Consider the following 24,921-nt stretch of genomic DNA (forward strand, 5'->3'; position numbering starts at 1 on the left):
CTGCCAGTCAAACGCACCAATAGATAAAGATTACATCTCAATTTACAGCAGGCATAAGGCTGTTAGCTTGCAATGCTAAGAGGTAGATGTAGCCTGCATTAGCAGTGAGGATGTGGTCAGAAAGATGCAGGTATAATAAGGAGGAGCTTTGATAATTTGACCTACATTTCCACTGTCCATTATCACATAATGTTCTAGAAAGTACAGTGTTGTCCAGCAGCACTAAAATTCAAACTGGCTAATACTCACCTGCCAAAACTTTGTTGCATCAAAGCCTGTTTCATCTCATCTACAATGTCTGTTTTTAGCCACGTCAGTGATTTGGCTGTACGGGTGGTAATGTCAGTCTATTGTTTGTTGTCTGCTGCTTTGGTATACGACCAAATAGGGGCAAAAGTAATGGTCCACTCTCCCACGGGTTTCAGCCGTACTTTGTTTTTCAGAGTTAATTTGTTTTGTTTGCATACTAACATTGTGAGCTAAGATGTTGAGCATGGTAACCAACATGGTTATACTTGGGAGCAGAGTCATTGTGGAGTGGACATGTATGCCAAGATGGGAAAATGTGGAGCCAAAAGTTGAATGAAGCTGATGTGGATGATCTGATGATCTGAAACTAGTAAAACTATCAAGTTTTAGGTTAACAAGATTTATTTTGGACAGTAAAATGTGCTCACTTAGGTTCGCTATCAGTATTATGGGGGAGCTTTGTGTCTTTTATGACTAATACTTTTGGCAGTTTGGCAAGTTTGGTTAGTAATGCTCAGCCTGTTAGAGCTTTGTGGTTCTGGAGGGTCTGTAAAAATTATCCTGGTGATGTCATGGTGATTTCATTGAGGTCATCTCAGTTTGGGCATGCAGACCTCAATATTTTAATGAAAAAGCTTGTGTTAAAACTGAGGGAGTGGAGTTTAACAGATGGGTGCACTAACAATAATAACATAAAGCTGCGTCACAGGGAAATGTAGGATCGAATGGACAAAACGTTGAGATATCTTGTTTCAGTTCTGGACTGCCCTTTTAATTTGCTGAAATCTCGTCAACGAGAGCCGTATCCCTAAAGAATGTCTTTCCAGATGAAGACAATACAACAAAAACCACCTTGGCCTTTTTGTTAATAAAATTGTATATAATCAATTGGGATTCATTTTTTCCCATCTTTCAAGAGGAGGCCTGAAAGAAAACAGCACTAATTTAATGGACAAATTAAAGGCTAGTATGTTTCTAATTTGACTTATCAAGATTTATTTTATTTTTTTTAACAACAAGTTGTGAAACATAATTTTCATTCTGTTCATGCTTTGTGATCCTATATTTGTGTGCTGTATGTGTTATTTTTTAATGGTCAAACAGTTGTCTGAAAGCAGAACAGAGAGAATAATTAAACAGGTCTGAGTGCTGGGACTCCCGTGTTAATGTGGATTTGTTGGAAACAGAAACAACGTCTGAGTCGGAGGTAACAGAAAGTGAGCTTCTTTCCCCTTCAACATCAAAGTGTCACTTAAAATTCTGTGAGAATGCTAACAGAAGAGAAAATCCGAAATCCGAATCCGAAAATCATTAAACACTTCTGTCACTAGTGACATTTGTTTTAACCTGAGATAAAGTCACCGTATGGGTGTGCATGGAGTTCTCTGTTTTCCCACTGTTAGCCAAGTATGCTGGCATGGAGCATTGAACTCATCATAAGCCTTGGAGCTAAGATGACAATTCGCAGTACTTGGCCTTATCAGCAGTAGATGGCCTTGTGCTGTGAGGGGAATGGCACAGTCTGAGTCATTTGTTGAGTTTTTGCCCCTCTGACTGTTCTGTTTCATGTTCTCTGCTCTGGAAAGACCTCTGAAAGCCACGCAGCCACAGTGAGCCCACACTACACACACACACAAAAAAAGGCTTTTCATGTTGGCTTCTAAGTGGGTGTTTAAAAATGTTGTTTTTGGTTTTTTTTCACTAATATGCAGAATTAACATCAGTTTTCATGGGAATATTTCCTCAAAACCTGCTCCTGGAAAGCTGCTTCAATAAGATCAATAAGACCATATTACATCAAGTGTTCTTTACTGAAAACCAATGTGAAATTGTAATAATGTCGACAATAATCGGTACACAAGCGTGTATTTGTTTAATGTAGTCAAACTGTTGCATTAGAGTGAATTTAGGCTGCAGGTTTTCCATAAATGACAGGTGCCAAATCATCAGTTATGCTATAAACAAACAGACAGCACATCATTCATATCAGAAGTGGATGACAGACTGACATCAAAACAGCTAATTAGCAAACTAATTAACTGTACATACCTGAGATTTGTTCTGTTGATCTGCAGTGATAGTTGCGTCTGTTTCTTCCTCCACTGAAACGCTTCAGTTCTCACGTCCAAAAATAAAGGTTGAAAAAAGGAAAAATTAGTTCTTTGAGAAAATTTGCATTAAACTAAAAAAAAAAAAAAACATTAAAAAAAGAAGAAGAAAACACTTTCGGTTTCTCTCCCCATGCACTTTTGTGTGCTTTTGTGTGTGTGTGTGTTTTGTGTGTATTGTAAGTGAGTTGTAAGTTTATATTTTCAATTTGTTTTTTAATTCCATGTAGCAAAGCAAACTCCAAGGCAATATTGCTTATGTGCACACTTGTGGGTGCTTGAAGTTTTCTTTTGCATACAGTTGGCTATGTTTAGTTTTAAAATGTACAAGATTTGGATCCCTCAATTATATCTAAACTTGAAGGTAATTTCTGTGGGTAGCTCACGGGGAGGGGGATTAAGCTTTTTCTTTTTGGTTTCAGTCTTTTTTTGTGTGTGGGGATCATCAAGCTTTGGTTTTATTTCTGTACTTTTTTCCTCCACCACCTCTTTGGTTAACAGGGGACTGTGTGAGCCTGTGTGGTTAAAAAATAAATAAATAAAATATGTTTTGTGTAGTTTAGTGCACAGCCGTTCCTCTGTAAGGCACCGGCTCTCTGTGAAAGGAGAGAAAATAAGAGCGTTAAAGGACCCATCTTTTGCTCATTCGGCAGCAAGGACAGGTGGCTCTGAACTGGTTTGTGTCATTGTTGAAGGAAGCAAAAGATTTTAATTAATGAATTTCTGCCTTTCTCTCTCCCCTGACTCCTTTCTCTCTTTTTCTGGTTTCTTTCCTCACTCCAGGTTCAAGGACGATAAGGGCTACATTCTGTACCCTCAGATCGGGGACCGGCTGGACCTCATCTGCCCTCCGCTGGACACGGCCAGGTCCACGCCAGAGTACGAGTTCTACAAGCTCTACCTCGTGTCGTCGCGGGAACAGGCGGACCGCTGCGAGGTCACCGGACCCCCAAACATCGTGCTGACCTGCGACGAGCCCACACGCGAGCGTCGATTCACCATCAAGTTCCAGGAGTTCTCGCCCAACCTCTGGGGCCACGAATTCAAGAGCATGCGCGACTACTACATCATCGGTGAGTAGAGGAGGAAGCAGCACTGGAGATTAGGAGATGGAGTGTGTGTTTGTGTTTATGGGCATCTGTGTAGAGCTTTATTGAAGCGTGTGTGTGTATGTGTGTATGGGGGGGGGGGGTTGTTATGATTGCATGGCTGATTTCTGATTGTGCCTGAGTGTGTTTGTTTATTTCAGTGATGATGGCAATGATTGGGCGGGTGTGTTTAGAGTAATTAGGTTTGAGAATTGTGTGTGATCTGGTCCGTGGGCGGATCCAGTACAGGATGTACACTGCAAAAAATGACCAGAGGAGCCTGTAGGTTTCAATATCTTTTAGGGTATTTTTTTTCCAAATGAAAACTTTTTTTAACGTTAAGTTAATTGGCTAACATTAATGAATTTCACCTGTTTTACCTTTATGAAATTAATCACACTTCAGGCAATGTCTCTCTTTTAAACAAACAAGAAAATTATTTTCCATTTTTTTTTCATTTTTCTTTTGCAGCGTGTCCCTGGATTTGTCCTTCTTTGCTACTTGTGTGGGATTTTGTGTTTAGTGAAGTATGGTAACATTTGATGCAAGTGTGTGTGTGTGTGTGTGTCATTGTTGTGTCTTTGTCCTACTAGGCTGCTGCGCTGGCCTCAGGCCTGTTTATTGTTACTGCCAGCCTTGCAGTGACCGCAAATGGCGAAGCACAGTTTGTTTTGGTTTATTCAGAGGGTTTGTTTGGAGTTAGGTTCTGTGAAGACCTGATGAGGTCATCAAGGCGAGCCAGGCCAAGCGTTTGTATCGGACGGAACAATCTGCAAGTAAAGGTCGCGTCAACCGAAACCTGTGGGTTGTTTTTAAATACAAACCGTGAGCCAAGATCGTTCAACGCGCACAATAGGAGCAATGCACACAACACACACAAAGCACACGCTCTCATGCATGTATGCTCACACTTTGGTACACACATACAAGTTTCCAGTACAAACACGAGCACTGTTAAAACACCTCAGGAGTGTGAGAGTGAGCAGGATAGACAAAGAGAGAGAGCGAGAGAGACCCGGTTCGATTCCCACAGCTCTCCTCCCACGCACCTGCGAGCTCTATTCACTCAGGTGCGCAAATGCTCTTTTCACTCCTTTTCATTTGAGGGTAAGAAAAAAAAAACCCTAAAAACGATGGAGCGAGTAGAGCCAGGATGAGGAGGAGGAGGAGCAGGAGGAGGAGGAGGAGGAAGCAGGGACAGAGAAGGAGAAACAGAAAGAAACAAAGAGAATACAAGATCTCTTGAAGTCTATGGAGTCCCTCGTGTCTTTTTTTGTTCTGCATTTGTTCATCAGTTTCAGGTGTGCTCAGTTTTCAGTTCTTGTACCCGGTGTGTTTGTGAAAAGAGGTGAGGCACTGGGCATATTTCTCCTGCACCCTGCATCATTATCAATATACAAGTATTTCTCTCAGATTAGATACGAGGGGGTGAGATAGCATGAAGCGGTGCAGTCAGCCACCATGTATGTGTGTGTGTGTGTGTGTGTGTGTGTACCAACGGACCAAATGATACTGGAATTTTAGCCTGATAAGTAGGGAAATTAATGCAATCTTATAGCCGCTCATACCTGATTCACTGACTGACAGATGTAGAGCAGCCACGTCAAAAGTGGCTGTAAGGAACTGACACAGGATACATTAAACTGACACACTGATAGCTAAATTAAACTTTGTCTTCCTTTAGCATCCATTAAAGTACATGTGTTATAAGCTTTTGTATGTTTATGTATCGCAGTTTGCTAATACTTGCTCCAAATGGTGTATTAGTACTCTTATTATTAACACGCATTTATCTTGATGGCACATTTCATTACATTGGTGCAGGATTCTAAACTTCTATCTTTTAAATTCCACTATACAATTAGTGCACTTAAAAATACACCATAACACAACAGGTTTTGAAGCTCACTTTATCATTCAGATACTGTGCTTGTGTTGTCAAAATCTGTTGCAAAATGTCTTTTAGCTGTTATGTGACAAGCCAACAAGCAATCAGCAAGGTTCCAGTCATGCGCTATCACCACAAGAGCTGTTCTAGTTTGTTTTCAACTTCCAAGATATCAGTATATATCTGTCCCTTAACTTGAGTTTTGTAACAACACAGCAAAGTAGAAAAAAAAACAAACAATCATAAAACCCTTCACAAGGCTGAAGAGATATAAACAGTGAGCCAAATGTGGCCCACGGTCTCTGATTTGCCCATCTCTCCTCTGCACTCCCACCTGGCAACTGGAGTGTCCAGAGATAGAAACACCTTTATCTCAACACACAGACCAGACTGATCGATTGACAGCTCCAGCCCAATCAATGGCCGCTGTAACACAAGGTCACGCACACACACACTCTCACACATGCACTCACAACATTTGAGGAGCGAGACAGTTGGAGGGGTGAGGAGACAGCGGTAGACGATCACAGAGTGCATTTTTGACTGATAACTTATTGATAGCATGAGCAGACGGCTTGTGTGTAGCGCACAGTGTGCTCTTAATGAAGAATTGTATTTAGTCTCTCACCCGAGTTTCTGTGTACTTAATGAGGTTGTGAGATAATTAATAACCATTAATCCTAATGCTCATTTAGAGCCACATATCTGCTCTGGCTCGTGTGTGTCCTAACTGCCTGGATTTTGTGCATGCTGGGCTCACTGAGGACTGCTTGGTTCCTGAATGTATTCTCATTAAATGTATGTTTTTGCATGTTTGTAAGGGCACCAATGTATGCAAGAGCCTCAGGGAAATCTTGTTTTAATTAACCTATAGCATTGCATGATTTAATTTTACACGCTGCAGACCATGCAGGCACACGCGGAAAGTGTGTGTGCGTGTGTGTGTGTGTGTGTGTGGTGATGTGGAGCGGTCGGATGGCAGAACAGCAGGAGGAAAAAAAGTCGGTGGAGGTTAATTTCAAAGTTAAACCCATTACAGATTACCAGTAACTTGCTTAAAGTCCACTGGGTAATTGGTTTCCTTTGCAGTTTTCCATTGTGGTGCACAGCAGATGATACCTAATACTTTTCTGGATTTCATTTGCACGTTGTGATTTGTGTTGGCACCATCAGCCAGTGGTATCATCAATCATTTCTAGCTAAATAATGCTTGCGCCTGGAGAAAATCTTGCGAGCAGTCTGACAAAATTCAAAGTTTCCTTTGTTTATGCTGTCACTAATGCAGCACAGATGCCACTGTTTTGTAATCAGATTACAGGAATCCCATTAAATGTAATTCTTTACTTCCGCATCCTGTGGAGAGGAGAGAAATAGTGGGAAAATTGATTAGTTATACTCATTGATTGATGTTTTCATTCATAACATGAGGTCAGGGTTTATGTAAACCCATTTCTCAGTTACTCTCACTCTGTCTGTCTGTTTTGTCTGTCTCTCCCTCAGTCACTCCACCCTTTAGTTTCTCCTCTCTCCTCCATTCTTTTGCCATTCAAATCCCACCACAAACACACACACACACACACACACACAGACACACACAGACATGCTGAGTACATCAACCCAAACCACAGATCAAGCCTTTCACTAGTTTTAATGAATCCTTTGAAAGAAGGCGCCAGAGCCTTTTGGAACACACACACTTCTTGCATGCATGCACAAGCACACATACACACACACACGCGTGCACTCTCACACACATACACAATCAGACTGCGGTCTTGATGACGTGCCTGTCTTAATGAGAACTGCTGGAGGAAAGCATCTCCAGGCAGCTGATCTGGTTTGCAACTTGAACGACATCATGCACATGAGGAGAATAGAAGAGCTGTCCAGGATGAGCTGATTTTAAACAATCAGTTCACCCAAAAAAGTAAATAAATACATTTAAAAAAAAAAAAAATCTCCAACCTATTCTTTGTGGCACCATGCAGATAATTTTGGTTTAAAATTGCTCAGCTGTGTAAGATATTTTATTATTAGATATAAGCAACAGCCTCATCTCCAGCGTCCTAACATTACTCTTGGTAATCCTCACTATGAACTGTTTTTATCAGAATGAAGTCCCTATAAAAGCCTAAGACCACATGCATTGTGGATTATCCAGAGATTTTTGTAATTTTGGTGAACATATCCTTAAACATGCAGCTTTTCAGAATTAATTTTCAGTCACAAGGGGCACTCTGTGTTATATTTTTTCTTTACAATTCAGAATTATGTGATATTAAAATAAACTTGCAGAGTAGACTGAGGGAAGAAAAATGATTACAAAATATGTTCAGTGGATGAAATTGAAAACAAAGTGGCTCTAAGTGTTATTAAATTGCACTTAAACATACTTTTCTATAATTTTCTAATATTAAAATTGTTCGGTTTATGGGCTAAAGTGGCAAACCACCACCCAGCTTGTACTAAACTGGGCTAAAGCACAACTTTGCGAGTAATACGCCTGGCTAGCAGTCAAACTGATGTCTTATTCACTGAGTGATGGGAGTGAAGGGAGGTTTAAAACGTGTGTGTGCAGGGATGAAAGGAAAGAAAAGAAGGAGGAAGGAGAAGAAAGTGAAAAAGATGACAACAGACAGAGACGCCTCTGTCTTTGTGTATGTGGCTGATGTGAATGGGATCTGAGTGTCAGTTGACACACAGACATGGCTTCTCATCTGCAGGGTGACACTGAGACAACGAGGCCACTTTCAATCACCGCTGCTGCTTTCAGGGCAATGGGACACACACACACACACACACACACACACACACACACACACACACACACACACATACACACACACACCCACCCACATACATACATATTTGTACACACACCAACACCAGCAGTGAATGATTGCAGGCTCACAGTCAACATATATGTGACCTCACATGTGAGTGATCTCCTTCATTGTCTCTCTCTCTCTCTCTCTCAGACACACTCACGCACACACACACACACACACACACACACACATACACACCCACCCTGGTTATTTTCCTTTGTGCTCACACTAACATATGCATGCTCACATCGCCATACACAGGAGCCTTCTCATAAATATATGCACACACACACACATTGGCTCACATGTGGGTTCGCGGTTGTATACACACGCAAAATAATCTGAAAATAGCCCCTACACGCATACCCAAAAAGACACACACAAAGATTGGTCAGATCTGTTGTGGTGAATGGGTCAGTCACTGTGGGACTGAAGTGTAGTTGTTGTTGTTGTTGCTGCTGCATTCTGAGACAGATGGCAGTGTGTGTGAGTGGGTGTGAACAGCAACAGGTATGTATTTGTGTGTCTGTTTTGTGTGTGACTATACGGCCAGCATGCGCATGTATGGGTATGTGGCATGGACATGAAGGTATGTTTCTGTGTATGTGGGTGTACATGAATGACTCCCAGCGGTGCGCTTAGGGACCAGCCCCACACCCCCACCCCGCCCCACCCCACTCTGGCTTTGCGGAGAGCCTGGTGCACTCCGTCGCACAATGGCGGAGATAAACAACCCCTCCACTAATATGAATAATAGAAGAGCTGACTGGAGCATGAACACCAGAAAAATAAATCTGTGTGTTTGTGCATGTTTGCATATGTGTGTTTTTGGGTAAGTTGTGGGACAAAGTAAATAGTGTGTTGGTGCACGTGTGTTTATATGGGAGTTATTTGCATACCATGGTGTCTTTTAGGCAAAGTTTATTTTTTCTCTCTTTGCAGTTGTATTGTTTTCCTCCTCTTTGTCTCTTTGTTTATCTTGTCCATCCGTCTGTCTCTTTTCCTCCTTCTGTGTGTGTGTGTGCGTGTGTGTGTAAATTTATATCAATTTGTGTCTAGCCCTCTTCAGTCTTTAATGGCGAGTATTGGTTGATGTCTCTCTCAACTTGGGACAGGGTGGGGCTACTTCTGTATGTGTGTGTGAGTGTGTGTGGTCTAATTGTTGGACAGCACGGGGCCAGCGCAGTGCGTGCAGACAGCAATGTCGAAGTGTTCAATAATGCAGAGGTACTCACTGGTTTATTTATCAGGGTTAAGCTGAAATAAATGATACAAAATCCAGATGGGAGATATGGGGAGTGGGGAGAGAAAAGAGTGAGAGACAGATGAAGAGAGAGAGAGATTGGGAACGAGAGCGAGACGGAGAGTGAAATAGAGGAGAGAAGAGACAATGGAGGAGAGGAAGTGGAGAGAAACACTGCACTGCAGCCTAAATGAGCTGCACCTCTCCGCCACTCTGCGTCAGTTTATGATTCCCCGTGTGCATACGTGCATGGCTGTGTGCGCGTGTGTGTGTCCTGTTTGTATGCAGCAGCACACAACTTTGTTTGTGACTGCAGCGAGGAGAGCAAAAGCGGGGAGGGATTCAAGGAAAGGCCGGGCGGAGGGAGGGATAGAAAGAGGCTGGGTGGAAGAGGTGCGGAATCCAGGGACTCTGAGAAATCTATATCTGCTGAATATTTGATCAAGTTTAAGCCCTCTGATTTGAGCCTCCTGCCAGGCTCTAAAGCAACCACAGACACAGGGGAGAGGAGAGGAAGAGCTGCAGGAAGGAGGGAGAAGAGAGGCTGAAAGAGGGAGAACCAGTGACCGCAGTGAGGGGCTTAGAGCCAGCGGTACGGGTTGTTTTATACCAAATAATTCCACTGGAATCCAAGTGCTTGGGTAGCACTACATATGACATTTTTGCTTCTGTCATATATGAAGAGACAAGCTTGAATACTGTTGGAAAAGTGGTCACCCGTTGCATGTAAACACCAAGAGTATTATCATTATTTTAATGGTGTTTAATGCTTTGAAAACTTTGTTCCTCCAATTTGTGCACCAGAGTAAAACTGTAACTGTTCTTGAATTCTTGGTCACTTCTGAAAGGTAACTGCTTGTGTTCCTTTTCTATCTCCAAATGTTACTAAAAATAATTTACCACATGCACAGTAATTGGTAAAAGATGTCTTTTTCCTTTTCTTTTTATCTTTTACTGTTTACTGTCACTCCTGTTACAAAATAAACAACTGTTGCTGCAGTGATGTTGGGATATAAAAAATGGTTTAGAATGAGACTGTGTAGTTTGCCAAGGTTATACAAGCTCCCAGCTCATGTTAGGATGGCTACCTGTCAGGGATGTGACCATTTGTTTGTTGATAATTTCATCAGCGAGAAGAAACCCAAAATCCCTCACAATGTCAGTCACTTGTACTAACGTTGATGAAGATTTAAGAATGGAGCATTATGACTAAATAAAGTGAGTGAACAGGCTGTTGGTCCCTCATGTCCTATAACCTTTGCTTCTCACCTGTTCATTCTCTTCATTACAAGTTACAAACACACACCCACAGACCAGGTCCTAGCCTCCCCACTCTGTCTACCATATTTTTTTTACAAAAGAAAATATGTCCTCCAACTCATAGTGTGTGGAGGCTTTCACAGCTGCTGTGGCCTTCAGGGGACATGCCTCGAGTTCGCTCCAAGCCAGCTGCTGACATCTACTTCGATGTGGACCTGAGACCGCTTTTTGAGCCCTCAGCACATTTTTCACACTCCACTAAATACATCGAATTCTCAGGGCAAACAGCCTTAGTTAAACTCTCATGTGTGAATAGAGCCTCAAATAAAGTGTAACAGTGGAGGAATGGGAGAGAATGGGTCAACAGGGGTTCAGTGCGACAGATCCAGCTAATATCCCCTCTAGAGATAAAGTTTATCTGCATCTCTCAATAGATAACAGTGTGTATAGTAAAAAACATGACTCTTTTTAAAAGCAGACTATTCAACTCAAGTGTTTATATGATTAAATCTGTGATTCCCCTGAGCTTCGCTGCATGTGTCTTCATTATATGGATGAGGGCTTATACACATACTTACATACAGTGTACAGAGAACTGCGAAACCACAAACAGGCAACATACTGTCCATTGACACCTATATTTTGTGGTAAAAATAAGGCCAAGGCATTTCTGGTAAAGATAACCAGAGAGAGGAGAGGGGTGGGAGTGAGCTGATATAAAGTGACACTGGGAGAGCGCAACGGATATTTGGGCAAGAAAAAAAGAAGAGAGAGAGAGAGAGAGAAGAGAAAGGGGAGGAAAAAGATGAAAAAAAGATGTGTGCTGAGTGTGAGTAAGAGAAAGTGACAGATCGCCTGGCCGATTTAGGTCAGCAATCAGAGCCGCGCTACTGTCTGTGAGATTGGCTGTGCGTGTGTGTTTTGGAATGTGTGTAATGTTCGTTGAGTTCTTATATATATGTGTGTGTGTGTGTGGGTGGGTGGAGGTTGCCTTTGTAGGCTTTGCTGGGCGATCGCGTGAGTGTGAGTTTGTGTGTCTGTCTGTTTTTTTGTGGAAGGCTGACTGTGTATTTTGTAAGAGTTTGTGTGAGTGTGTGTATTTGTGGTGGGGGGGGTTGATTGCGTGAGTGAGTGTGAATACGTCTCTCCTGTTAACGGTCAGACAAGAAGAATCCCTCCCTAATTGGATTGGGCCTGGTTAACATTGTAAGATTCATTTAACTTTCCTCCTCTCTCTCTCTCTCTCTCACACACACACACACACACATACACACACACACACGCAAACCTTTGTCATTGCCCATCGCAGCTTGACAGACAAAAGCATCATTGTGCTGCTGCCTTCTGCCGACGAACCTTGTGCAGAAGGATGTGTTTCCCGGCAATCAGACATGGGGGAGTTTAAAACAAGCGCACCTCTCGGTTGACCTCTGCCATCAGGACAACATTAGCCTAGTAATATAGCTTTGATTTAGTGTCCAGGTTCACGCAAACATGACCCCTGATCAACATAATGAACACATTCACACAGACAGATGTGCAGTACCACACACAGACACACAGACATGATGGGTGTGTGTTTGCTAATGTGCTGAGACAAACTTTGTTTTGAAACTCGTCATGTTAACCATCTGTCCCTCCTTTTCATGTAATGGTATGGTGCAATACTTCAGGAAAAGGGCTTATTTTCCTTCTTTCTTTGAATGGAATGAAAAATGGCTGGAGTCAGTACATTGTTAGCCTAGCTTAGCATGAAGAATGGACTGTTAACCTGTGTATTTTGTTTGCTCAGTGAATACAATTGTAAAAAAGGCAGTTTGAGATTCAGGGAGTTGTACATGGGAGTGTTACATGCTGGTGTGGGTATGTGTTTGAACTTCTTGATCTGGACAATGCCACACTAGCTACCCCCCTTGCTTCAGTCTTTATGCAAAAACACACCGACTCCAACTCTGTGTACAAAAACATTCATACAAATCTTCAAATCTAACTGTCAGAAAGAAATCAAATGAGTGTATTTCCCATAGTGTTGAGCTATTCCTTCAAGATAAAGAAAGTGTGCGAGATCAGTTTGTTTGTAAGTAACGGGCACGATCTCTGCCATGTGTGAGGGGGATTATGGTGTTCTTGAAGTCGACAGCTGTTCGGTAGGAGAAGATGCAAAGGAAGAGGAGGAGCAGGAGGAGGAAAAGTGAAAGAAAGAGTAAATTACAGGGAAACAGATTGAGCTAGAAGCATCTGAACATGGAGAAGAAGAGGGAGAGGAATAGAAGGAAGCAGAGGAAGGGCTGGCTGCGGACGGGCTGATGAAAGAGGATTTCTGTGTGCAATGAGGATACAATAGAAGAAGAAAGTGTTGACAGTCAGTAGAGCAAGAGGGCCCATGGCTCAAAGATACAAGGACAAACAATCAGCTGCAAATCCCTTTTAACCATCATTTAAGCGGCCCTAATTACCCCCCAAAAAAGCTCCACAAAGAACATCATTATCACTCTGCAGTCGTGCATGTTTTCTGCGTGCGTGCACGTGTACTCTTCTTGTTTATTGAAGAGAGATTCATTAGCGGATGGGCTGTTTACTTGTTCTTGACTAATCGTTGTTGTTGTGAGATATTTTGGATGTATTTCATGAATACAACAAGGCATTTTGGCAATTTTTGGCAATTTTTTACCTCCCACTTTGAAGCCCAGACTTTTCCCCTCCCCATACACACACACTCTCTCTCCACCTTTGTTGGCTTATGATCTTTCTCTCTCATTCCCACTCTCTCAGCCAGGCTTATTTTTTCTAAGGTCAACCCAAGCCAACAAAGCTTAATTTGATGCATGTTGTCCGCTCTGGCTAGCCAAGAGTTTTGATAATTGTTAAGAATGTTCAAAATGTTCAGGCCAAAAAAGCTTGGAAGTGCAATGAGAAGTGGAACTAATGGTCCTGATGTTGTCATGGTCTATGTAACACTGCATGACGTTCTTCGGTGGCCAGACAGAGCAAGGCTCGATGGTCGCAAATCGGTGGCCGGGTTTGGCATCTTGAATGTCATAGGGAGTGCAGCTCTGAGTAAGTGATACAGTGAAGAGCTTTGGATGAAGACTGCTTCAAGTAGTCCCTGTAGTTCTAATATTAATCCTCTCTGTTCCCTCTGGGAGGGCTTATCGTCCATATTAGTACCACACATCTGCTGCTGCTGTATGTGCTGATTATATATTGATGAGGGAAGGGGGGGGGGGTGGGTGGATAATTGAATACCCTCATCATGGAGGGGAGTGCTTGGTCTCGTTTCTCCACTTCAAACTACGTCAAGTGGGTGGGGGGAAGGTGGAGCTGGTTTGCCACTCTCTCTCTCTCTCTCTGTGTGTGTGTGACTGTGTTTTTGTGTAATACCCTTTTGTCCGCCTGTACCCACCCCCGGCTCCAGCTTTAGATCCAGGCCCTAACCACAGCTCCAGCCCTGCTAACCACTGGTTTAATATATGCAATTAAGAAGCTAATTAGAGTAATTAATTCAGCCAGGGCCAGGGCCCAGCCTGGCCCCTATTCACGGATTTGGAACTGCCATAATCCCCCTCCATTCCATCCTCACACACACACACACACAAACCACACAAAGAATAACACACACTCAGACACCGCTCTGCCCTCATTATGAGCGGGGTCTTTGTTGACTGTGTGTGTGTGGTGCCAGAGAAGTCAGAGTCTAAGAAAAGGGTGTAAATAAAGACGGAGAAAAAGTAAGGCAGTCAGTTCGGTATAATGAGTGAAAACAGTGAACTAATTCATTGGCACCTCCAGCCTTACTCGGTTGCTCTCTTGGTTGATGCTGCAAGAGAAGAGGGCCCCGTTGTGGCAAATGGCATCTTACCTCAACTGCAGCAACAGTTTTGCTGTCGCTGCGTCTGGAAGCTGGCCGGCTGCGAGGAAAGTCAAGGTTTAATGGAGGATGGCGGGCCTGTTTTATTGGTTTAACCTTTATTTATCCAGGTTTGTCCCTTTTTTAAGATTTAAGAACTGTTTTTACAAGCTTGACCTTGCCAAGAAAGCACTATTGCATTATTGCCTGTCCATTTCAGATTATTTGAAGGTTTAATTAAGAATAAAATCCTATTATTATTGTTGTTGTTTTTATTTTACAACACAACAAGATGAACAAGGTAGTTTGTTAGTCTTAAGTGATTCATACGCATGCCGTAAACCTTTTGATAGCTCGCATTTGGCTCAGCTCACGTTGTACAGAAATAAGAGAGTCAGTAATACCAGGTTTGTTATTTTTGGAGCGTGATTAGGAAATGTGTGATGAATTGAAGATTAGAGGAGCGGGACAGATTTACGGCACTTGGAATGTGCTGCTTAAAACGGATTACTGATAAAGTAATCGAAGAAGTTTTGGCGGCGGCGCTCGGGAAGAAAAAGGTCGCTCAACCCACAAATATGACACCGAGTGACAAATTAGTCATAGTTTATTTAGGGCTGGTGCATTATATGAGATGCTAACACGATTCTGCCTATTTGCTGGGATTTATGCTACCTTTTTTTTTTTTTTTTTTTTTTTTTATCCCAGAGTACTCCTGTGGAACTGATATTTTTAGCTAAGTACCCCTCATTGAAGACATTGATGCTGAAGTGCACTCTTTTGGCTCCCGGAGTGTAGAGAGTACATCAAACATATCAATCCTTACACCAGCAAATCAGTTCTTGTTATGTGAGATTTTGTCAGTCAGTCCCTAAGTGGAAAATGTCTCCCATCTGCTAGTTTTTGGCATGTTGTGGCAGCTTTTTTTATATAATCAGGCCTTCAAAAGAGCTGCTAGCAGTCCTTGGAGGTAAGAGTAGTGGGTTTGTGATCCTACGGGAGCTGGTTGTGTTCGTGTGTGTGTGTGTGTGTGCTGCCAGCGCTGTGTGTGAATGGCACGTTTAAAATATGAATTATCCCAGGCTGTTTTTACACCAGAACCTCACAGTTGACCCTGTTAAAAGTTTCACGCAGGTGGGGAAACTCTCTGTCTCTCCTCTACAATGCTGTCTAGTTCTCCGTTTCTGTCATTCTGCATTTCTGTCACTCTGTCTCCAGCTCTCTTTCTGCACAGCACACTTATTACTCTTTCAGATGCTCTCTCCCCTCTTTCAGTTTCCTGCTGTAAGCCGAAGACAGCCCCGAAAGGTGAGCGGTGAAGAGATACACGCATTGCTTTTTGCTATCAGATCTAGCAGAATAATGATTTTTTTTTTTCCTCCCACTTGCAAATTTCACATGCACGAATCAAAAGATGAAATCAGAAAATTAAGTTATGCTGTGGGTTTTTAGATCAAGACATAGTGATAATTTTAAATCGTCAAAGCATGGTGGGAAAGTACCCTATATAGACAAAAGTATGCAGACACACCACTTTATGGGGCTGTTATTTGGGGTTTGGGCTCGGCCCCTTAATTTCAGTGAAGAGAAATCTTAATGCTGCAGCATACCGAGACATTTTGGACAATGCTATGCTTCCAACTTTGTGGCAACAGTTTGGGGAAGATCTTTTTCTATTCCAGCAAAGTCCATAAAGACATGGTTGGATGAGTTCGGTGTGGAAGAACTTGACTGGCCCTGACCTCAACCCCATCCAACACCTTTGGGTTGAACTGGAACGGAGATTGTGAGCCAAATCTTTTCCAACATCACTACCTGACCTCACAAATGCTCTACTGCATGATTGAGCAAAAATTCCCACAGAAAAACTGTCTGTGTATTTTTAATCTGAGCACCCTGTGTAATGGTCAGGCAACCCAATACTTTTGTCTATGTAGTGTAAAGGAGAATATTAGGTTTAAACTACTGAAAATTCTTAAAATCTGCTTTTGTACAAGCCCTGGTGAAGCCAGGGAAGCCAAGTTCAGTGTCTCCATCAGGACCCTTTGATTGTACACATGAAACGAACCTGTGCTCTTAATGGTCACTCACTCTATAAATTTAATATGTTGTTTACTATCAAGGTGAGTCAGAGTTTCACAATCCTTAGGTATCATTATGGTTGTTTTTAAACACACGTGAAATATCTTTGACAAATAATAGTGTTAAGCAAGGTGTGAGATGAGAGTGAGATGCACCGTTAAAAGTTGCTGCACAGGTTTGTTCTACACGTTTGTTTTTATCTGCCTTGACAGACTTGATGCTGTTTACATTAGCAGTGTGAGAATCATCTTATCAGGCAGATAAAGCTTGTTGAACTTAAGGTGACAGACAGAGATCTTTCAACTGCCACATGAAATGAACTCCACATCAAACAGGAATGCAAACAAACCTCAGGACAGCACAGTGAGAAACCTTGTACTAATGAGCACGCACGTAGCCGCACACACAGGTTTTTCCAGTCCCAAATGCACCAGACATCCGTGGATGATTTCACTTAAGCAAACGAGACCAGGAGATTAGACGCTGAAACACACGTTTGGGGAGGTAGACTCAGACAGATTCACATGCATCAACCCAAAGACACACTCATGACGTGCAAATAAGATTTAAGACACACATAAACACTCTTCAAAACTGAAGACAGACTGACGCATTCAGGGTGCACACACACCACCCTCATTTCTGAAAAGTGGAGACAAGCGCGAGCATGCATGCGCGCCCATGCACACACACACACACACACACACACACACACATGGTTAAAAAGAGACAGACTGCCATACAGCTAAGCACACAGCTTCTAGCAGGCAGCTTTAATCACAGAGAGCTAAACAAACACAACTGTCATCACTCTCTTTCTCTCAGTGTTGCACACATATAGAATTATACACTCACACACACATTCTGCATACATGCATGCAGACACAGACAATATATAACTGCTCTATGCTTTCTGCTGTCCATCATCTTCCCCTTCATATCTCACCCCCCTCTTCTTTCCACTTTCTCTCTCTCCAATCTCTCCCTCGAGCAGTATGCAGGCACAGATGTCAAGATGTATTATTATGGCTGGCTGGCTCCCATGTCCTGTACATGTGTGTGTGTTTCTCCTGCTTTTCTCTTTTGGAAACAAGAGTAACAGTGGGGGGTGAGGTGGGGGTGAGAAAGAGGAAGGGGGCTGAAAAGATTAGTAAAACATTTCTGAATTCCTTTATATGTCTATACAGGCTAAATATAGGCTAAAGCATACATTACTAAAAGCACACTCACACACACACACACACAAATGCACAACTCAGTGTTCAAGTATTACGGTCATGGTTCAAGGACATTTAAGGCAAGCCTACACTGACACACTGCTGCATTGTATTGAATGTGTGTTGATCCATTAGAAGGACCTCCATGCTCGTCAGGATTGTGTAATGGCAGAGTCTTGGCTGGTGCATTTAAACACTAAAACTGAGCCAGGTTTAAAGTGCTTCTGTGTGTGTGTGTGTGTGTGTACACACTGTCTGCAGCCTGTGACATAGCCGCTGGTTGAAAGAATGGCATGCAATGAAAGAAGTAAACTTAGGGGAGAAAGAAAAGAAAGACTGTTTTCTCTGTCTCCAGTTTTTGTTGATCTACGAGTTGAGGTCCTGCAATGGACGGTGAGTAAGAGTAGTGAGAGTAATACAGCTACAAAGGGCAATAATGGGGATTTAAGCAGAATGTGAAAAATTGCAGAATTCAATATTATTAGTGCAGAAAACCATGCAGATGAAAATGATAAAAGAATTCTGACTATAGTCCAATGTAGTTGATATTTGGGTTAAGCTTGTGTGACACTCAGGACCATGTGCTTCACAGTCAGTCTCGGTGTGTTTTTTGTAATTTGGGTGAACTGACCCTTTAAAAACCACACATCATTATGAACTCGCCCACCCCAAATCAAACAAGATATGATTCGGGTTATTGCTCTGTATCTGCCACTAGATCAAGACCTAACATTTTTCCAGCCTTTGAGTTCAATCTATTTTCCCATATCTGGCCAGCCAGCAGGAGAGTGCAGCCAAGAGTTTTAACGGCCAAGCTTAATGGTGTGTAATGCAGCTTAGCTCTCTGTTGTGAAGTATTTAAGCTAAACCTTAAGTAAAGTTTTCCTTAATGGCAAATCCAATTGTTTCAAAGGTCTTTCCTATAGGTCCGATCACGCTTGTGCAGTGGGCAGGCCTTAAACACTTCATCACTGTAGCGAGCGAACGACAGGAACAATTAGTTGTTGTGTGTGTGTGTATTGCAATAGGAAGTGAGAGACCGTTGCAGGTATGCATGTTTATTAGATGGCAGACCTGGAAGCTGCACTCAGGGCTCATTAAAATGTTTGATTGTGTTGCCGTTTTTTTTGTTTTGTTTTGTTGGGTTTTTTTTTTTTGGTGCACATTCTTTAAGCGCATCCTTTATCACACAGACATGTGTGCGCAAACAAACACGCACATTTTCCAGCGGCTGGCTGGTTTTTGTCCTTTTCTGAGCTCTCATGGAGTTCATTAAAAGCCTTAATTAGACTGACAGTTATGTGTAATTACAGTCTTTAAGATGTACAGCTCCTCTGCTGGCCCACTCCTTCACTGCCTCCCATCAGAAGTCATTGTCTGACAGGAGAAACTCTGTGTGCTCATACATGTGTTTGTGTGTACTTAGCAGACCTAACCTCCTGTAAGTTCTGGGTCTTTGACATTTGCCATTAATATCACCCAAGGAGGAGTGACATTTATGAGGCCCTCTTCTCTAACAGCTCCTGCCTCCCGTGGACTCAGCCTTTTTCCATCTTTCTCTCACATTTTCACCCTCACTGTTTCCGCTTCCTCCTCCTCCTTCACACCCTTCTGCTTCCCTTCTTCTTAATTTAGAAAGCCCTCCCCTCTCCACGCTGCCATCTTCCCACTTGCTTTCGCTTTCTGTCTCTCCTGCTGCATGTCACAGATCGCTGTCACGTTCCTCCCTTCAGACCGTTGACCCACTTCCCTCTTTTTTTCGCGTTGTTCCTTGCTTCCTGTTTAACCAGACGTTTGTCCTTCAGTCGAGCAACTTCTCCCCTTCCTGTTGCCCTCTTCTGCTGATTTCTATTTCACCAAAAGAAGCCTAACCTACATATTGAACCCAAAAAGCAAGAAATGGGACCAGTATTATTTGACTGCCTGTCCTTCAGAGAGGTTTGTATAATCTCAAAATTGCTTGGCCTGTGATGTGGTTTTTTTTTTTTTTTTTTAGGTTTTCTTTATTTTTTCATGTCATTGATGTTATTAAAAATGGATATTAGCCAGTGGATGGACATGATGCTTTTCAAAGTGTTCTTTCAAGTGTTTTTTTTCATTTCTTTTCTTTGTCAGGCAGAACATATTTCAATGCAATCCTGAGATTTTTTGTGATCTTAGAAGTAAGACACAAAATAGTATCAGAAAATATCAGCCAACAAATGAATGCATGAATAGTCACATTAGGGTCAAATTGTATGTTCAGCAGTACCTCAACTATATCACTCCAGTTTTTCAGCTAATCTCTGTTGTCAAAAAGTCACCATCAGCTACAAAGTTGACTCAAAGTCACTTACATTAAGGAAATCTGACAGCTCAGTATCCCAGAGGGAAGTTTGAGCTTCAGATACACGTGGTTTTTTGGTAAGTTGTTTTTCTTGTCGAATGGTTGGTACCCCGTGGCAGAGCCGAACGCATGCGGCGTGGGTCACCTCCTCCACGTCTTCGGCATGTTCGTGGCGAGGTGCCAACGCTGTAATCCTGCAATGACAGACAATGTCACAGCTAGACTCCGGCTGAGAGGAAGCCCCTACAAAGAAGGGGGCGGCAGGAAGGCTGGAAACATAAAGGCAATAATTGAAAGGAGAGGGAGAGGGAAATTGTTGGAGAGAAGGGAAAGCAAGAGCTACTGGTTGAGAGAGTGATTGCTCCAACAGACAACTTTTTTTCCTCCCTCTTCCCCCATGATGAAAGTATGACAAAGTGACAGGAGACGTGGAACTGCCTGTTAGGTGTAGTTGTCTCCTGTTTTCCCCTTGACTGCACAGAATTCATGCTTAAATTGAGACCGTAAATCAGGCTAATGTGAGACTGAGGGCTTTTATTTAGTGATCGTGTGCTCACATGGGTGGATAAATGAGTAATCCTCTGTGTTTCTGTGTGGGAGTGTGTGAGTACATGGGTGGAGAGTGGAGGAGAGGGTTTTGGTGGGGAGGGGCAACTCGCTGGCCCAAAAAAAAGGATGAATTATGGGGGGCATTAATGTAAGAGAAGGAGAGGGAGACATGCCTCCAGTGCTATTAGTCATGACCATGGTATCCTGTTACCTGTGTTGCGTCTCTCTCCTCTGAATGATTTTGCAACAGGTGTGTGTGTGTGTGTGTGTGTGTGGGGCCACCCTGATTGAAATACCATGAGCCTGGCTCTAAGCTAGGTAGACTGAAGCCACATGAGGTGGAAATTTGCTATGGCAGGTTTTCAGTCGAGACACATGAGAAATATAAATTTGTTTGTGTCAAAGTCATAATCGAACCTTCATTTTAAATGTCAGGAGATGGCAAGTTTTTCACCGTACATGGGAACGTGCTTTGTTTACTCAACAAATCTGATGTCGCATATCCTCTTTGGAAAATTCCTAGCATTATGCTGCATGTGTCTTCTTCCTCAGGCCGAGATTATAAAGATACACAAGTGGAGACTTCTTAGAGTTTCTTCATTCAACAGAAAGAAAAGAAAGAGATAAAGCAAGAAGGGGAAAAAGGGAGTTAGTGATGGACTTGGCTGCTTTAACCCAGATCCAGGCACCCGCAGGAGGAGTGGACAACCGGAGGTGTTTCGTTTTTATTCTCGGAGCGACTTGGGAATAAGAGAGGCTGGGAAAAAAAAAAACATGAGCACAGAGCAAGAGAGACAGTGAGAGGGAACGACGAGGCTGGCGCTGACCCATTTCTCCAGGCCTCCAATCTAGTGGCTGATATAATGCAGAACGGCTACCCACATGCACACACAAACCTTAAGACGGACACATGCTGCCAGACAGCAGCAGACAAGGACACACGCAGACACGCATGCACGCTGGGGTCTGCAGGCAACAAGATTCCAAGCGATACCATCAAGTGTTCTCAGCGAAGAACCCAGCATCACCTCAGTCGACACGGAAAAATATCACAATCAAACGCAACCATGAACTCGGCGGCCCGCTCTCTTTTGCCCCACCAGCACTGGACTACGTTACAGACTGATCCACATCTAAAAAGGCTCTGCATTGCCTCTTAAAAGCCTTTAAAAAAAAAAAAATCTGCGCTGCTCAGGGATTTGCTGATAAGTATTCATTAAGTATTGATAAGTAGTCATTGAAGTATTCATTCAATATGCATGGAGGTCCACTCATAGGTGCACTTGACAGGCATTGCAGGGATAACAGTTTCTAGTGGGGTTTGTGGAAGTTAACAGATAGATAGTCACTAAAACCACGCAGAATGCCCTCGCTGCCCCAGGACGGGAACATTGACCCAGTTGTAAGGAACATTGGTCGTGACTGTCCTACATGACTAGCACTTTACTGACGTTACACAAGGCTCATCCAGCCCAGTCACTAGGCCTCTTTTTAATGGCCCTGCTCCCTCTTTTCTTTTTCTTTTTCTCTCCCCCCGCTTTGTGCCTGCCTGTCTTACTTTTGGTCCATTATGCATGTCTATGCTCTGGCGATCACATTTATTTGGCGTGGATTATTTTCCGAAATTGGGCAGTCAGATTTATTATGTTTGCTCGTCCATGATTTGTTTCTTGTCATTTAATTAAAAAGAATGAATGGAAAGAACAGCCTCTGTGTTTATGCCTACTGATGACCTTATTTATGCCCTAACCACCACCCCCCACTCCTTCTCCCTCTCTCTCTCCTCCCTCCTCCCCCCCTCTCATCCCTATATATATCTCTTATAGAGGCCATAAGCAGCTTTAGGAGGTTATGTGCTTGTTTATTGATGCGCTGGGACACAGTGACTATAATGTGTTAATGTTGCTGTTGACAGGCATCATTAACCCACTGTGTATCACACACACACACACACAACGATGCATGTAAACATTCACGACCTTTGCACACATGACGCATTTAGATATATGAGAACTGACAAGGACATACACCGTGACAATAGCCAGCTGGATTATCAAGATGGCACAAGCAGTGATGTCTAATAAATCATGATATGGATTTAGTCAAAGGCAAACAACACGACAGAAAACCGCCACACTCCTCAGGCCTTGAACAATGTTTTTTTTTTTTTTTTCCCTTTTTTTGCCTTTTCAGCTAAACCATAAAATGGCAACAGATCTGTCACGAGCAATCAGACTCCCTCTCAGCGCTGCCCATGCATGTGTGTGTTTGTCAGACGTAGAGATCAGGTGTGTCCCTTGCTCTAGCCTTCCTGTTCGGAACTCGGTAGGGTAGGAGGAGGAGAAAGAGGACGTGGGTGGAGGCTGCTGTGCCGTGGCCCAGTTTGTTGTGTGAGTGTTTTGGTGCTGGAGGTTAATACGATGTGATTCTGAGTTGCCCACCCTCCAAGTGCATGGGACATCGAAAGACGGAGAGACAGAGGGAGGGAGGGGTAGAGGAGAGAGAGGACGAATAAAGAGGCGAGGGGGGGTTGGTGATTGTAATAGAACAGGATGGATGGAAAGCGAATAACTGCTGAGAATTAAAATGTCATCGAGCACAGAGGAGAGATCAACCGCATGCAAGCAAAGACACTGAGATCATTTTCCTCTGGTGAATGGCGTGTGTGCGTGCGTGCATGTGTGCGTGTGTACATGAGATAAGTGTGGGAGTTGATGCCTGAATTTTGAGGTAATGGTGTCTCCTCTGTGGAGGCATGTGTGAAATCAGGGGATTGCGTGCGATTCTACTCTGTGAATTTATGTGTGTCTTTTTGGTCAGCATGTGACACATCATGTGAGTTTAACCTGTGACCATGACTTGGCTCCTGATGTTGGCCTGTCCAGGTCCCGTTGCCTCTTGTTCTCGCTCCCACAAATGCATGTACGTGAGTAAGTTACATTTTATACAAGTTTATACAAGTATGAACATCATACTTGTAAAATAGTCACGCTCAATTAAAATCACATTATTACAGAATACAAATTATGGAGGGTTCATTTCAGAAATCAGCTCATTTGGTTCCCTGCTTGAGAAATATAGCTTTAATTTGTTCATGCACTGTAGGTACTAAAGTAATTTGACTTATCTTACCCTCTCAGCATGGCTTGGGTCAGATAAAATATTCTCCTCTGTAAAATAAATAAAACTAATAAAGTAGATTTTCAAATTGTAACTAGTAACCATAGTAACCAAAGTATCCTTAAATGTCATGTATTGGTGCTTTATCTCACTCAAAACACAGCACACAGAAGCACATAGTGGCCACAGTTTGATCATGAATAGGGAAAGGTGGATGCTTTCTGTACTTCAACAAAGACAACATTTCAACAACGCAGTCTTTATCTTGCTCATGTGACACAGATCATGCTTGTCCTGTCTCCAAACCACAAACATACCTTCATGCCGCCATAGGACAGATGTGCCAAACATGCAGACCTCTTTTGTGTCCTTGTTTGTAGCTGGTCCCATTAATGGATCAAGTGCTGCCACACCATAGTCAACAGTGGGTCTTTGTCTGCAACAATAGAACAAAAAACCAGCACTCTTTGCAGAAAAGTTTGGAAAATCTCATGCTATGTTGGAAGTAATGGTGTGTTGTGTATTTGGTGGAATGGTGGAATGTGAAAATAATACTCGGCTGGTGTGTTTTGTCGAGGGGGGAGCTAAAATAATGCCCGTTCTGTTTCAGTACACAACTTAATGCCTTTTCCCCTCCCTGCTGCCGCCGCAAGGTAATGGCTTGTGATAGCTTCGTTAATGTGTCATAGCCAGGTTATAAAAGCGCCATAGGAGATTTATGAAGACGTTTTTAGTTACAGGAAATTTCGATGGCGAGATCCAGGATTTTTGGAGGAAGGTAGGATGTGTGGAGAAGGAGAGGGAGCAAATGAATCCTTCAGCTCCGCCTCAAGGGAGAGGGGATCAGGTTATATGCTCTTCATCATCTAGATGACACACATGGAGCTCATAGAGCCTCTGGAGAGTGAGGCCTACAAATTTAAACAGGAAGGCAACTGTAAATCCCACCCCCAAGTCCCTTCTGCACCCACACCCAGAGACACACACACACTTCCGAGTCCACCCAAGTGACAGACTTAGTTTCGTGGTTGTTTTGGGGGAAAGTGTTCCAAAAGCAAAACAAGTGGAACTAAATGGAAGAGTTTAAAGGCAAAGCCGCTGTGAAGCAACACATTA

The 24,921-nt window shown here is 42.9% G+C and overlaps 1 protein-coding gene across 1 annotated transcript in view; it reads left to right on the forward strand.

Annotated features, from left to right (window-relative positions):
* efnb3b (ephrin-B3b) overlaps positions 1-24,921 on the forward strand; it is a 78,109-nt gene that overhangs the window by 35,859 nt on the left and 17,329 nt on the right. The window contains exon 2 of the mRNA XM_046380570.1: positions 3,141-3,430. Within this exon, the coding sequence (XP_046236526.1) occupies positions 3,141-3,430 (290 nt within the window). The remainder of the gene's footprint in view (positions 1-3,140; positions 3,431-24,921) is intronic.

The sequence above is a fragment of the Scatophagus argus genome, chromosome 23, assembly GCF_020382885.2.
Source record: "Scatophagus argus isolate fScaArg1 chromosome 23, fScaArg1.pri, whole genome shotgun sequence".
Classification (NCBI taxonomy): domain Eukaryota; kingdom Metazoa; phylum Chordata; class Actinopteri; family Scatophagidae; genus Scatophagus; species Scatophagus argus.